This window comes from Physella acuta, unplaced genomic scaffold (assembly GCF_028476545.2).
Source record: "Physella acuta isolate Inbredline_101_S28 unplaced genomic scaffold, ASM2847654v3 ptg000078l, whole genome shotgun sequence".
Classification (NCBI taxonomy): Eukaryota; Metazoa; Mollusca; class Gastropoda; family Physidae; genus Physella; species Physella acuta.
The window spans coordinates 682,797-698,992 of record NW_026731598.1 but is presented as its reverse complement, the minus strand read 5'-3'; the positions used below and the strand labels follow the sequence as shown (position 1 = coordinate 698,992).

The 16,196-nt window shown below is 36.4% G+C and overlaps 1 protein-coding gene across 5 annotated transcripts in view; it reads right to left on the bottom strand.

Annotated features, from left to right (window-relative positions):
* Nucleotides 1-5,044: 5,044 nt before the first annotated feature.
* LOC131954198 (scavenger receptor cysteine-rich type 1 protein M160) overlaps nucleotides 5,045-16,196 on the bottom strand; it is a 51,376-nt gene continuing 40,224 nt past the window's right edge. For 4 of the 5 annotated variants that reach the window (XM_059317767.1, XM_059317751.1, XM_059317759.1 and 1 more), the window contains 10 exons: nucleotides 15,767-15,926; nucleotides 14,928-15,287; nucleotides 14,043-14,267; nucleotides 13,675-13,785; nucleotides 12,867-13,022; nucleotides 12,555-12,725; nucleotides 11,693-12,019; nucleotides 10,072-10,224; nucleotides 8,183-8,341; nucleotides 5,045-7,315 (listed from right to left, as the gene is read on the bottom strand). In XM_059317767.1, the coding sequence (XP_059173750.1) occupies nucleotides 6,675-7,315; nucleotides 8,183-8,341; nucleotides 10,072-10,224; nucleotides 11,693-12,019; nucleotides 12,555-12,725; nucleotides 12,867-13,022; nucleotides 13,675-13,785; nucleotides 14,043-14,267; nucleotides 14,928-15,287; nucleotides 15,767-15,926 (2,463 nt within the window). In that variant the 3' untranslated portion in view covers nucleotides 5,045-6,674. The remainder of the gene's footprint in view (nucleotides 7,316-8,182; nucleotides 8,342-10,071; nucleotides 10,225-11,692; nucleotides 12,020-12,554; nucleotides 12,726-12,866; nucleotides 13,023-13,674; nucleotides 13,786-14,042; nucleotides 14,268-14,927; nucleotides 15,288-15,766; nucleotides 15,927-16,196) is intronic. The other variant, XM_059317783.1, reaches the window with a different exon arrangement.

Sequence of the window (16,196 nt, the reverse complement as noted above, 5' to 3'; positions counted from 1 at the left end):
ATTTTGTACTTAACCTAAAAGAGCACTTGACAACATTGTATAGAACTTCTAGGCAAAGTATACAATACATCTAATGTTTATACAAGATATTTCTTACTCTAACTGGCATTATACTTGTGAGATACTAAAATAAATATATTTTCTATCTGTGACAACTGTAGGCAGTGTTGCCTTTTTAAAAGCTGTTACTTAGGTGCTCATGTCTGTTTGTAGGTTTGTGGCAAATCTTTTCACTCAAATTTGACCCAATTCTAATGCAGCAATTTCAGGTACACTCATCTCAGAGAAAACTAGAAAATAAAACAAATATAAAAAGCTTTAAAATATATATATTTTTTTTAATTGCTTTCTTTCTGTCAAGAAATAACAAACACATTTACAATATTACAACCAATCTTTTACTAAAAAAAATAAGTTTGTTTTATTTTTAAAATTTTCAAAGTACTTAAGAAGTTTTTAAAATTTGCTTTATTAAACAAATTTACAATACACTTTTAAAAACCATTGGTAACATAACATTGAAGCAGTAAAAAATTCAGACCTACAAAGTAAAGACTTACTAAGCAGAATAAGAAGATTGTTTGATGAGATATTGCTATGGCTTACTTGATCATTGTTTTTAACATATTCTGTCTAGGATTGTTTACGTGTACATTACCATTGGTGTGTTTGTATGATGAAATGTGCTGAATACCAGTATGTCTACATTATGCTGGTGAGTTTATAGCCAGAACAGTCCACTATTGATTGTTATACCACAAACATCGACTGGTCTAGGGTAAAGATCCTCTCAACACTCCACCAACAACTATGGTAAAGATCCTCTCAACACTCCATCAACAACTCTCTAACAAGCTTGTGCTGGTCTAGGGTAAAGATCCTCTCAACACTTCATCAACAACTAGGGTAAAGATCCTCTCAACACTCCATCAACAACTCTCTAACAAGCTTGTGCTGGTCTAAAGATCCTCTCAACACTCCATCAACAACTCTCTAACAAACTTGTGCTGGTCTAAAGATCCTCTCAACACTCCATCAACAACTCTCTAACAAACTTGTGCTGGTCTAAAGATCCTCTCAACACTCCATCAACAACTCTCTAACAAGCTTGTGCTGGTCTAGGGTAAAGATCCTCTCAACACTTCATCAACAACTAGGGTAAAGATCCTCTCAACACTCCATCAACAACTCTCTAACAAGCTTGTGCTGGTCTAAAGATCCTCTCAACACTCCATCAACAACTCTCTAACAAACTTGTGCTGGTCTAAAGATCCTCTCAACACTCCATCAACAACTCTCTAACAAACTTGTGCTGGTCTAAAGATCCTCTCAACACTCCATCAACAACTCTCTAACAAACTTGTGCTGATCTAAAGATCCTCTTAACACTCCATCAACAACTAGGGTAAAGATCCTCTCAACACTCCATCAACAACTCTCTAACAAGCTTGTGCTGGTCTAAAGATCCTCTCAACACTCCATCAACAACTCTCTAACAAACTTGTGCTGATCTAAAGATCCTCTTAACACTCCATCAACAACTTTGGTAAAGATCCTCTCAACACTCCATCAACAACTAGGGTAAAGATCCTCTCAACACTCCATCAACAACTAAGGTAAAGATCCTCTCAACACTCCATCAACAACTAGGCTAAAGATCCTCTTAACACTCCATCAACAACTAGGGTAAAGATCCTCTCAACACTCCATCAACAACTCTCTAACAAACTTGTGCTGATCTAAAGATCCTCTTAACACTCCATCAACAACTTTGGTAAAGATCCTCTCAACACTCCATCAACAACTCTCTAACAAACTTGTGCTGGTCTAGGGTAAAGATCCTCTCAACACTCCATCAACAACTAGGGTAAAGATCCTCTCAACACTCCATCAACAACTCTCTAACAAGCTTGTGCTGGTCTAAAGATCCTCTCAACACTCCATCAACAACTCTCTAACAAACTTGTGCTGATCTAAAGATCCTCTTAACACTCCATCAACAACTTTGGTAAAGATCCTCTCAACACTCCATCAACAACTCTCTAACAAACTTGTGCTGATCTAAAGATCCTCTTAACACTCCATCAACAACTTTGGTAAAGATCCTCTCAACACTCCATCAACAACTAGGGTAAAGATCCTCTCAACACTCCATCAACAACTAGGGTAAAGATCCTCTCAACACTTCATCAACAACTAGGGTAAAGATCCTCTCAACACTCCATCAACAACTAGGGTAAAGATCCTCTCAACACTCCATCAACAACTCTCTAACAAACTTGTGCTGGTCTAAAGATCCTCTCAACACTCCATCAACAACTAGGGTAAAGATCCTCTCAACACTCCATCAACAACTAGGGTAAAGATCCTCTCAACACTCCATCAACAACTCTCTAACAAGCTTGTGCTGGTCAACACTCCACCAACAACTAGGGTAAAGATCCTCTCAACACTCCATCAACAACTAGGGTAAAGATCCTCTCAACACTCCATCAACAACTCTCTAACAAGCTTGTGCTGGTCTAAAGATCCTCTCAACACTCCATCAACAACTCTCTAACAAACTTGTGCTGGTCTAGGGTAAAGATCCTCTCAACACTTCATCAACAACTAGGGTAAAGATCCTCTCAACACTTCATCAACAACTAGGGTAAAGATCCTCTCAACACTCCACCAACAACTAGGGTAAAGATCCTCTCAACACTCCATCAACAACTAGGGTAAAGATCCTCTCAACACTCCATCAACAACTCTCTAACAAACTTGTGCTGGTCTAGGGTAAAGATCCTCTCAACACTCCATCAACAACTAGGGTAAAGATCCTCTCAACACTCCACCAACAACTAGGGTAAAGATCCTCTCAACACTCCATCAACAACTAGGGTAAAGATCCTCTTAACACTCCACCAACAACTAGGGTAAAGATCCTCTCAACACTCCATCAACAACTAGGGTAAAGATCCTCTCAACACTCCATCAACAACTAGGGTAAAGATCCTCTCAACACTCCATCAACAACTCTCTAACAAGCTTGTGCTGGTCTAAAGATCCTCTCAACACTCCATCAACAACTCTCTAACAAACTTGTGCTGGTCTAGGGTAAAGATCCTCTCAACACTCCATCAACAACTAGGGTAAAGATCCTCTCAACACTCCACCAACAACTAGGGTAAAGATCCTCTCAACACTTCATCAACAACTAGGGTAAAGATCCTCTCAACACTCCATCAACAACTAGGGTAAAGATCCTCTCAACACTCCATCAACAACTAGGGTAAAGATCCTCTCAACACTCCATCAACAACTCTCTAACAAGCTTGTGCTGGTCTAAAGATCCTCTCAACACTCCATCAACAACTAGGCTAAAGATCCTCTTAACACTCCATCAACAACTAGGGTAAAGATCCTCTCAACACTCCATCAACAACTCTCTAACAAGCTTGTGTTGGTCTAAAGATCCTCTCAACACTCCATCAACAACTAGGCTAAAGATCCTCTTAACACTCCATCAACAACTAGGGTAAAGATCCTCTCAACACTCCATCAACAACTCTCTAACAAGCTTGTGCTGGTCTAAAGATCCTCTCAACACTCCATCAACAACTAGGCTAAAGATCCTCTTAACACTCCATCAACAACTAGGGTAAAGATCCTCTCAACACTCCATCAACAACTCTCTAACAAACTTGTGCTGGTCTAGGGTAAAGATCCTCTCAACACTTCATCAACAACTAGGGTAAAGATCCTCTCAACACTCCATCAACAACTCTCTAACAAACTTGTGCTGGTCTAGGGTAAAGATCCTCTCAACACTCCATCAACAACTAGGGTAAAGATCCTCTCAACACTCCATCAACAACTCTCTAACAAGCTTGTGCTGGTCTAAAGATCCTCTCAACACTCCATCAACAACTCTCTAACAAACTTGTGCTGATCTAAAGATCCTCTCAACACTCCATCAACAACTAGGGTAAAGATCCTCTCAACACTCCATCAACAACTAGGGTAAAGATCCTCTCAACACTCCATCAACAACTCTCTAACAAGCTTGTGCTGGTCTAGGGTAAAGATCCTCTCAACACTCCATCAACAACTCTCTTACAAGCTTGTGCTGGTCTAGGGTAAAGATCCTCTCAACAACTAGGGTAAAGATCCTCTCAACAACTCTTCTCTCTGAATTGAGGGTACTTGTTGCAGCTACTTCTTTAGTCTGTGGAGTCCTTTTATGTGTAAATAAATATATTTGTGGGTAAGGGGTGGGGGGACTCAGTATCTTACAGGAAGATTCACAGATGGTGCTTAAAATGTTTTTTTTAAACTTTTCTATTTCTGATATACTGCTGATGTTGGTGTACTTGTCTTTCTAATTAAACGATTTATTCTGTGGTAAAATTCTCTTTCCACTTTAAATGTTTTTCAACACTAGGCAAGAGACTCGCTATACTGTTAATTGCTTGTTTCAATGTCCAGCTATGTATCAGATATTTGTGATTAGTAAAGCTTAACCTCTTGTCTTTTTTCCAAGTTTAAAGCTATCAGATGTGAAGTCTAGTGATTTACGGCCAGTTACTGTTCCAAAAAAAAAAAAAACAACCATATGCTGATAGTTGTTTGAACTTCTTGTATGGTGATTTTTCTTCCATTTGTTTTCATTTAATACAAGTAAATAAAAAATATTTATTTTCAAACAGCTTTTTTTTAAATTTGTCATTTTGGAATATTTAGCAATACCAGCAGGTCAAGAGAGGTATCATAATGGGCAGCCCATGGTCTGTTGATCTCATGTCCAGCTACAAGCCCTGAGACCTCATACTTTTAAAAAAAATTGAATTTCTTACATTTTTAAACTTTTAATAAAATACAATTTGTCTCTGAATGTGTAATGCTCATCTGTTGTTTTTAAAGACACATAGGCCTACATTTTTAAAATTTTCAATGTTGCTAATACCAGTTTGATGTCATATTTTTGCTTACATTCATTGTATTAGACAACCATTTCACATGCTCTATCTGGGATTTACATTCAACATTCAAAAAGAAAAGACAAATAACTATTTACATTAGAAAAGTATATTTTATTAAATTATAAATATTTATGTTAGTATTGCATATAATTTTAAAAAATAGGAATAAGCTGCGCAAACTGTTCAAATTTTGAATTTGATCTAAGTTTTGCAAAATACATAATGAAAAACAGTTGTGTGAGGTGTTGAATTATGCAACAACTGTAGACAAACTTTCAAGGAAGGCAGAATCAACCAGTTTTTATAAATTAATTCAAATGAAGCAGAAACATTTTTAAGGAATATTTTTTTAATTAACATCGTTTGTAGTATTTAATAAAATTAAAAGATAAAAAGTTTTTAAAATACTTAATATTTCAAAAAAGTTATTGCCAAATTTAAAAAAATAACATAACCTTTTTTTATGTGATGAGAACTGGAGTATAGCACAGGCAAAGTAATTTTCACATTAATTATTGGATACTTGCATAGTGGAATGGCAATTGTTGAAGTAGACTTGTTAGAAAGATTTTTATAACAATCACTGCTATATACTTGCATAGTGGAATGGCAATTGTTGAAGTAGACTTGTTAGAAAGATTTTCAAAACAATCACTGCTATATACTTGCATAGTGGAATGGCAATGGTTACAGTACACTCCTGTTATTTGAGCTTGTAACAAACAGTTTTCATAATAACGTAATAAAAGTTAAATTACAACATGTGCATGGTAAATCTTTTTAAATCAACTCTAACAGTATTTTTTTATCATGTCACAGAGAAAAATAAACCACACATTAACTCCTGTTAGGATGGTATCAGTAGGGATGTAACTTAATACATTCTACATCGTGGTGTTAATGTTAAACTTCTAAGAGAAAATTAATACACCTTTTTTTTTCCTGATATTCTAAATAAAAGAATCAATTAATAATTAAACTCACATAATTTTCTTTCAAGACTTAAACATATTTTTAACCAGGAAGAAGCTATAACATCAACAAACTTTTATAAAATGACAAAATTAACCTAGCATTATATGTTACACAAGTGATTAAAAAAGTCTTGCAATAATTATTTAAGTCTGGTCATCTCCAAACTTCAAATATTCTCTTGTTTACAAGGACAAATTACTTATATTAATTTTTAAATATCAACGATAAGTTGTGAATTATATCTAACAATCTAAAAAGATTTTACCATGAAATATACATAGCACAAGAGGAAAATAAATATACATTTTAAAAAACACAATTGTATAAAAATTCTTCAAATTATTATTCATGATTACAATTAATTTGCAGTTTTAAAAATTAGTTAATTTTTTTGTGGATTGTTCATAAAAATCATGGATTTAAAAAAAACTAACTGAGAATAAGCATATATTATTTATTTCTAAAATAAATGTAAGAAATAAATAATTGCTAGTTTAAATTTTATTACATATTTTCTGCTTATATGCATGCTTGAGTCATTAAAACAAGGATTTCTATTTTAGCTTTGTCAATGAATAAATGTTATTGTATATGCGCCGTAATAATTGTAAAACATTAAACATAGTAAAATGAAAGAATGATGGATATTTTTTCAATAATAAAAAAAAACAACAACATAAATATGTTGCAGTAAACGAAACAATTATTCACATGAACTAAACAATTTTGAATGTCTCAGGTGACAGAGTAATGGCTGCTGTCTGTATGGTCAAGGTCTGTGGTCACAGGTTGTGTCACTGCGGAGTATAAAGGGTTAACAAAACCTGTGTGTCCATCTTGGTCTTTTGTTTCTGGGGGGGTACCCTTGGAGAACGTGACATATCCCGCGCGGTCAAGATGGACCTCTGGGCCTTCAGCCATGTACTGGCTCATGGGGTCAAAGTTGCTGGGGTTGGAGATGTCAAACATCCTGTTGGGCACAGCTACAGACATGTCCTGCGTCTGCTCTATCTCGTTGTGGAACCTCTCATGGGGGATCCCAAGCTTGAAGTGGCCTTTGTATCGCAGCACCACCACAACGATGACAACGATGAGAGTGATGGCAACAACAATGACAATGCAGGCTGCAATGACGACTGTATTCTTTTTCTCCTCTTGGTCCGCTTGTTGCTGAGTCTCCAGATCACTGGGTGTGGTTGTGCTGGTACTACTGGATGTTGTTGTTGTTGTTGATGCTGTGGTTGTTGAGGGAGTGGAGAGTTTGGTGGTGGTAAGTGGTAAAGTTGTTGTCATGGTAGGTTTAGGGGTGGGTGTGGTCCTAACAGTTGTTGGTGGACCAGTTGTTGAAACTTGTACAGTTGTTGTTCTTGTATGATCTGTGAAAATATTTTGTCCTTTCATTAGCAAATACAAGATAGCCATACCTGTCTAGTTATTAACTATTATCACATATAATCATTCTTTAATCTATAGGGTAAATGTAAAAGTTTATTGATCACAGCTAAATTAAAAGGATTTATGCATTTCTAGTTTGTGATACTGCAGATACAGGTGGATATTTGGTACAGAATTGAACACCAATATAGTACAGAAAGATTGTAATAACTTACTAAAGCATTGAACACCAATATAGTACAGAAATATTGTAAGTAACTTACTAAAGCACTGAACCCCAATATAGTACAGCAATATTGTAGTAACTTACTAAATCATTGAACACCAATATAGTACAGAAATATTGTAGTAACTTACTAAAGCATTGAACCCCAATATAGTACAGAAATATTGTAGTAACTTACTAAATCATTGAACCCCAATATAGTACAGAAATATTGTAATAACTTACTAAAGCATTGAACACCATCACAGTACAGAAAGATTGTAATAACTTACTAAAGCACTGAACCCCAATATAATAAAGAAATGTAATAACTTACTAAAGCATTGAACCCCAATATAATACAGAAAGATTGGAATAACTTACTAAAGCGCTGAACCCCAATATAATAAACAAAGGTTGGAATAACTTACTAAAGAAAGATTGGAATAACTTACTAAAGCACTGAACCCCAATATAATAAAGAAATGTTGTAATAACTTACTAAACCATTGAACACCAATATAGTACAGAAATATTGTAATAACTTACTAAACCATTGAACCCCAACACAGTACAGAAAGATTGGAACAACTTACTAAAGCATTGAACCCCAATATAGTACAGAAAGATTGGAATAACTTACTAAAACATTGAACCCCAGCATCTTCAGAGTGCTCACAGTTGTGTGTCGCGATGCCCTTGTGCTGACACTGAGAGAAAGATTTCTCTGTGCCCTTACAGCTGACGTCGTCCAGCAGGATGTCACCGGTACCCAGCTTGTAGCTGCCTGATCTGGCAACACCTGGCAAAATAGAGGCTCAAATAGTTAACATTTCACGTGGCTGGGTTGATTGGAGTTCAATATGTCAGCATTAATAAACATATGAGCTCAACCTGAAAGTTTGAGCTCTGTTCTCAGACTTGAGTCTGTAGGACATCTCTAAGTCCACCCAACTCTGTTGGGTACCTGATTTATTACGGAAAGTAAAGGCAGACGGGCATACAGATTAATAAAGTGATGACTCTACTTCATCTACACTATGGAACATCAGATCTGAAAGGAGAAAGAATTCAATCCACTTTTTTTCTCTTTTACATAGTGAATTATTATAAAGTTTCATTAGTACTTATAAAATGTTATTCTAATGTGTTAGGTCTCACCTATTAAACAATTTAACTCTGCTGTAATCTGATTTAAATTGTTTGATGGGACATACAAATCACATGCACCTCAAGGCTGTGTTCAACTTACCATCATCAAAGCCCAGATTTCAACCAAGCCTAATGTTCAACTTACCATCAACAAAGCCCAGTGTACAACCTACCATCATCAAAGCCCAGTGTTCAACCTACCATCATCAAAGCCCATTGTACAACCTACCATCATCAAAGCCCAGTGTTCAACCTACCATCATCAAAGGTCAGTGTTCAACCTTCCATCATCAAAGCCCAGATTTCAACAAAGCCCAGTGTACAACCTACCATCATCAAAGCCCAGTGTTCAACCTACCATCATCAAAGCCCAGATTTCAAACAAGCCCAGATTTCAAACAAGCCCAGTGTTCAACCTACCATCATCAAAGTGTACAACCTACCATCATCAAAGCCCAGTGTTCAACCTACAATCATCAAAGCCCATTGTTCAACCTACCACCATCAAAGCCCAGTGTTCAACCTACCATCATCAAAGCCCAGTGTTCAACCTACCATCATCAAAGCCCAGTGTTCAACCTACCATCATCAAAGCCCAGTGTTCAACCTACCATCATCAAAGCCCAGTGTTCAACCTACCATCATCAAAGTGTACAACCTACCATCATCAAAGCCCAGTGTTCAACCTACCATCATCAAAGCCCAGTGTTCAACCTACCATCATCAAAGCCCAGTGTTCAACCTACCATCATCAAAGTGTTCAACCTACCATCATCAAAGTGTACAACCTACCATCATCAAAATGTTCAACCTACTATCACCAAAGCCCAGTGTACAACCTACCATCATCAAAGTGTACAACCTACCATCATCAAAGTGTTCAACCTACCATCATCAAAACCCAGTGTTCAACCTACCATCATCAATGTGTTCAACCTACTATCACCAAAGCCCAGTGTACAACCTACCATCATCAAAGTGTTCAACCTAACATCATGAAAGCCCAGTCTTCAACCTACCATCATCAAAGTGTTCAACCTACCATCATCAAAATGTACAACCTACCATCATCAAAGTGTTCAACCTACTATCACCAAAGCCCAGTGTACAACCTACCATCATCAAAGTGTACAACCTACCATCATCAAAGTGTTCAACCTACCCTCATCAAAGCCCAGTGTTCAACCTAACAATCATCAAAGTGTACAACCTACCATCATCAAAGCCCAGTGTACAACCTACCATCATCAAAGTGTACAACCTACCATCATCAAAGTGTTCAACCTACCCTCATCAAAGCCCAGTGTTCAACCTATCAACCTACCATCATCAAAGCCCATTGTTCAACCTACCATCACCAAAGTCCAGTGTTCAACCTACCATCATCAAAGCCCAGTGCTCTACAGAAGACTCCAGCATCTGTATCATCCCAGTCATCATCACAGACAGTCCCCCAGACCCCCATCCCTGAGGCAAAAACTTCAACTCGTCCTTCACTCTCCTGGCCATCTCCTATTCTAAAGTTTGTGATCTCTAACACAAGAAAAAAGATAAATACTTTTTAAAGTCATTGAACAAATCACAAAAATTATGTGTTTTAAATTTCAATTTTCTTAGTCTTAAATACGTCAATGTATTGTCTAAAGCTGCAACCAATTGAATAGAAGTCAAATTTGATGTCAGTTGGGTCATCTAGTTATATTTTAATATTTTAGGCTAGACATGAAATATTTTTAAAAATAATTTTTTTTAATTTAATCTTTTTGGGTGTCTTCCTAAATTTCAATTGATTGTTTAGTTGAATAATTTATAGATTTTCAGTTGCTTTTTATTGTTTCATTTGACTATATTGTTGGGTTAATGCTTGTTTTTACTTTCTCGTATATACGAAGTATAGAGAAAGTATTGTAATCGTGCACAAAAATCACTTGAAATTTTAACAATTTTCACCGTATTACACCTCAGTCCTTCATCACATCCGAAGTATAGAGGACTTATTTTAATCGGGCAAAAATTATCAATCCAGATTTATCAAAATTAAGAGGTTTTATGCGTAATCCAGTCTGAAAAACTGGGCTTTGCAATTCTGTCCGTATGTCTGTGTGTCTGTGTGTGTGTCCGTGTGTAAACACGATTACTTGAGTACCGTTATAGCTAGGTTGATGAAATTTCATATATAAGTATTTTATCAAAATCGTAGATCCGTATCAACTTTTGAGCGATTTCCGATAACCGGAAGTGGTACTTTTCCTACTTTGAATTTTTCAAAAGCCTATAACTTGAGTACTATTTCAGATAGATAAATGAAATTTCACATGTAAGTAAAAAATCTAATTCTCTACCTTCTGTTAAATTTTGAGTAATTTCCGTTGACCGGAAGTAGTAATTTACGCTACTTCCGATTTCTCAAAAAACTAATGTAAATTTTTAAAGTACTAATAATATTGCGCGCTATTGTGCACTTTTTTATTTGGCGTTCACTAGTTCACTTGGCGTGCAATTATTTTGTCTACGAGATTTTATTCTATTTTTAAAACTTTAAGTATTTAAAATGGATTAAAAATCATGTCAATAGCCCGAGTTCCCATCCCCTGTTGTTTTATATAAGAATATTCGAGAAAGTTTAGGGGAGATCACTCCCGGTTTATTTAAATTTGTTTCTTCAAATAAAACTTTTTCAAATATTTCAATTTTTTATTTTCCAGAAACAAATCTTGAATGTCTTTACTAAATAGAATACTAGACACAATTCTCATTAATCTGCTAAATGTTAAGTATTTCATATTAAATAATTTTTCAGTATTTTAAAAAAAAAATTTAATTTAAATAAATCCACTTAAGTTTCACTAGTCTGTAAACAAAATAATTTGGAATATTTTTACTGCCGGCTATAGAAGAATACCTACAGTAAATAAATTATTCAAGAAAGCCAATCCTTGTAGCTAGACTACATGAAGTATACAAGAAAACCATGAGTGTAACACAACAATGTTAGACTTACTGACTTCTTCATTGTAGCACTGAGTGTATGAGTCACCTCCGCATATAAAAACATGATTCCCACCATCAAATCCAGAATTCAAACAGGAGAACAAATTTTTCTCTGTGCCATCACACAGGAAAAAGCTCATGTAGGGATCCATGCTGGTGAGTGAAGAGTTGACCTCGTGTGATGGTACACCGTCCACATAGCCCAGGGACCTACACAACACCCTGGAGTTGGCTGCGTGCCAGTTGATGCCACACACTGTGCCAAACTTCCCATCTATACCTATTTCAACTCTTCCTACTTGGGCAGATTTACCTCCCCTCAGCCTGTATTTTACACCTGAAACAATAGATACAACACATTTCATTAATCAGAATATAAACATTCATATACATTAGAGATAGGTATAAACAAAGCTAAACTATAACTGTCCATATAAACAAAGGTAAAAAGCAGTGGATAACATACCCTCCCCTTTAAAGCACTGAATGACATACCATCCCCTTTACAGCAGTGTATAACATACCAACCTCCTTAAAGCAGTGGATAACATACCCTCCCCTTTAAAGCACTGAATGACATACCATCCCCTTTACAGCAGTGTATAACATACCAACCTCCTTAAAGCAGTGGATAACATACCCTCCCCTTTAAAGCACTGAATGACATACCATCCCCTTTACAGCAGTGTATAACATACCAACCTCCTTAAAGCAGTGGATAACATACCCTCCCCTTTAAAGCACTGAATGACATACCATCCCCTTTACAGCAGTGTATAACATACCAACCTCCTTAAAGCAGTGGATAACATACCCTCCCCTTTAAAGCACTGAATGACATACCATCCCCCTTACAGCAGTGTATACCATACCTTCACCCCTATAGCAAATGACCCCAGCATCATTAGACTCATAAGAACAGTTGGGATGGTGGAGGCTGGAGTGCTGGCACTGATCTAAAGAACTTTCATGTCCAGAACAAGTGACTTGATTCCACAGCACTGGTAGGCGATTCCGGAATAAATGTAGATAGGGGACGCCACCTGAACAAAGTGGAGTGGACTTAACATTCACGCTAATACAGGAGAATCTGTAGGTTTAGTTCAAATACTTTTAAGCTGGAAAACAATATAACAGCATAACTAATTATAAAAAAATGAAAAAAAAAAGCCTATAAATGTTACCAGTGTAATTTCCAATTTGTTTGCATGCCACATTGGCCTCCAGCTCTGTAAAGTTGTTGTTACAGACCCTGCCCCAGGCTCCATTGACACGAACCTCCAGTATCCCATGATTCTCATTTGTTTTGATTGTGTCATCTGACAACCTGACTTTAAACTCTGTACACAGTGTTAGAACATCTTGTTAACTTTATCATTAGAACTTCTTGTTAACTAAATGCTCACATTTATCATTAGAACATCTTGTTAACTAAATGCTCACATTTATCATTAGAACATCTTGTTAACTAAATGCTCACATTTATCATTAGAACATCTTGTGAACTAAATGCTCACATTTATCATTAGAACATCTTGTGAACTAAATGCTCACATTTATCATTAGAACATCTTGTGAAATAAATGCTCACATTTATCATTAGAACATCTTGTTAACTAAATGCTCACATTTATCATTAGAACATCTTGTTAACTAAATGCTCACATTTATCATTAGAACATTCCATATTGACTAAATGCTAAAATTGATCACCTAAGTTGTTTTTGCACCATACTCAATTTTGTGGCTTTCTATTTGTAAAATGTAGCATTGAAACTTTTAAGATCTCAAAGTAAAATGCATAATATTAAAAGTAATACAGAATTATAGTATAGCAGTGTTTGCCATATGTAACTAATAATGATGCTAACAGGTGAATATGTAAATGACACCACCATCCTTATTGAGTCTCATATGCTTTGCACTTCTTTCAAAAATTTAAAATTTATGTCAGAAAAACAGTCAAACCATCCATGACTGAGGTCAACTTACTGAAATCCTCAGAGGTCAAAGGTTGAGTGAAACAAGCAACTGAGATGTAGGTTTTTGATGTACAGTTTCCAGTGGAGGTCACCTGACACTGGGACAGGGAGGTTTCTGGACCTGCAGGATCAAGCAAAGCTACATCAGGTGGGCTACATGGGAGATTTAAACTGGACTAAATAACACTTTAATTAGGCTATTTTAACTTTATATAGAGAAACAAATCATTGTTATTAATTAAACCTATTTTTTAAATATAAAAAAATGAATTCTGAATAGGTCTGAATGTATATTAAGCTTTAACTTTTAAAATATAAATAATCTCTGCTAAAATCTCCTTAATTTAGTCAAACAATTGTAAAACACATAAACCTTACCTGAGCAGGTAACAGAAGTAACACCAATGGACAAGGCAGCATCCATGTCACCAAACAAACCACCACGTATAGCGACGCCATCAACAAAGTTCTGCAACAAACTTTTGCATGCAACCTTGGCCTCTCTCTGAGTGAAGGTATCCGAGTCACAAATGTAAACCCATCTCTTGTTGTGGCTGTAGAGCAGAGCCCCACTGGTGACCCCTAGTTTCTGCTGCAGCTTCACTGGTAGGGAAATGTAAAACATAGACAGTCAAGGGTTGCTAGTTTACACAACTAAAATTAAACATTACTAATGGTTTAACCACAGAAAATAAATTCAATTATAATTGGTTTTTAATTAAAAGCTAAATATCAATTACTTAATTATTTAATAGTTTATAAAAAGATTTCCTCTTCTTTTTTTTTAGTTCTTAATTGTAAAATTGGAGGGAATTTCCTCCAACTCAGACAATGTATTATGTTCAACATAATGGGCTATCAACTCCAACTTTAGCTTGCTTTTTAATTTGGATTTGTTTCCTAGATTGGTGGCTGACCACAGCTAAGCCCCATTGGCCCAGGGTTCAAACTATTCCCAACAACTTTGAATAATTAATAAGTCTGACCAGCCCAGTACCAATTAGTCAACCTACCCAGCATGACTGAGTTGTGGTTAAAAACTTTGAATAATTAGTGTGACCACTCCTACTTCAATTAGCCAACCTACACAACAAGGCTGAGTTGTAGGTTAAAACAGAATAATAAATTAGTCTGACCAGTCCAGCACCAATTAGCCAGCCTACATAGTATGAGTGAGTTGTAGGTTAAAACAGAATAATAAATTAGTCTGACCAGTCCAGCAGCAATTAGCCAACCTACACACCATGACGGAGTTGTACTCACCATCCTGGAAGCAGAACAAAGTGGCATCATCATTATGGTCTGAACATGGTGTTGGTAGCCAAGGGAAGGCATTCTGTTCTGGAGGATCTGCTTGGAAGCCAGTGTGAGGACATTTATGCAGGGCGGATTCATCTCCCTTACAGTGGATGTCCCTGAGCCAGGTGGGGCCATCACCTCTGCCATATTTTCCCGGAGCCTCGGCTTCACCATCAGTAAAGCCTATCTGTTTACAGGCCACACCAGCATCTCTGTTGTCCCAGGAGCGACCACAGATGGTGCCCCATTTGTCATCAATAGCCATCTCTATTCTACCAGAATTTGTTTGGTTAGAGTTTGCTCCCTTCAGTCTGTACTGAACACCTTGAGTAAAAGCAAATTTAAATAAAATTTAGCATAAAATACAACAAACATATACTAGATAGGTTTTTAAATATTTTTTCTGGGGAAATTAAAGTTTTTAATAATTCTGTTGAGGAGTACGGCATATTAATTGTTAAAAATCTGGCTGGCAATGAATAATCTGTCAACTATAAAACTTCTAATCACTTTAAGGGTCTAATCTGTCTAAATCAGTCAGCACCAGCATAGTCTATGTACCTTATACATTTAAAACTAATTTTAATGTAGCTAAACTTTACATTTGAACTATTTCATAAGCCAGTCCAACCATTTTTAAGATTTTGGCCCCAAACCTTGATCAGCATATGAAAAGTTTGGCTTTGGAACAGTTGTAATTTTATACATTAATAAGTTTAAGATAGCTACAAGTATTATATTAGATTCCATCATGATTATAATAAGTTAGGTAGATGTACTAAAATAGTGCAACAGCTACCAACCTGTGGTGGAGAAACAAACAACAGCAGCTGAGTGGGCCTTGGTGCAGTTCCCCAGAGTTAACCTCCCTTGATGCTGGCAGTCTATCAGTCTTGCTTCACTCCCTTGGCATGTGACATTGCTCAACCAATAGGGACCTAGGCTGGAGGCTGAGATGTAGCTCTAAAACAACAAAACATTTAACCATGTGACATTACTCAACCAATAGGGACCTAGGCTGGAGGCTGAGATGTAGCTCTAAAACAACAAAACATTTAACCATGTGACATTACTCAACCAATAGGCTGGAGGCTGAGATGTACCTCTAAAACAACAAAACATTTAACCATGTGACATTACTCAACCAATAGGGACCTAGGCTGGAGGCTGACATGTAGCTCTAAAATAACAAAACATTTAACCATGTGACATTACTCAACCAATAGGCTGGAG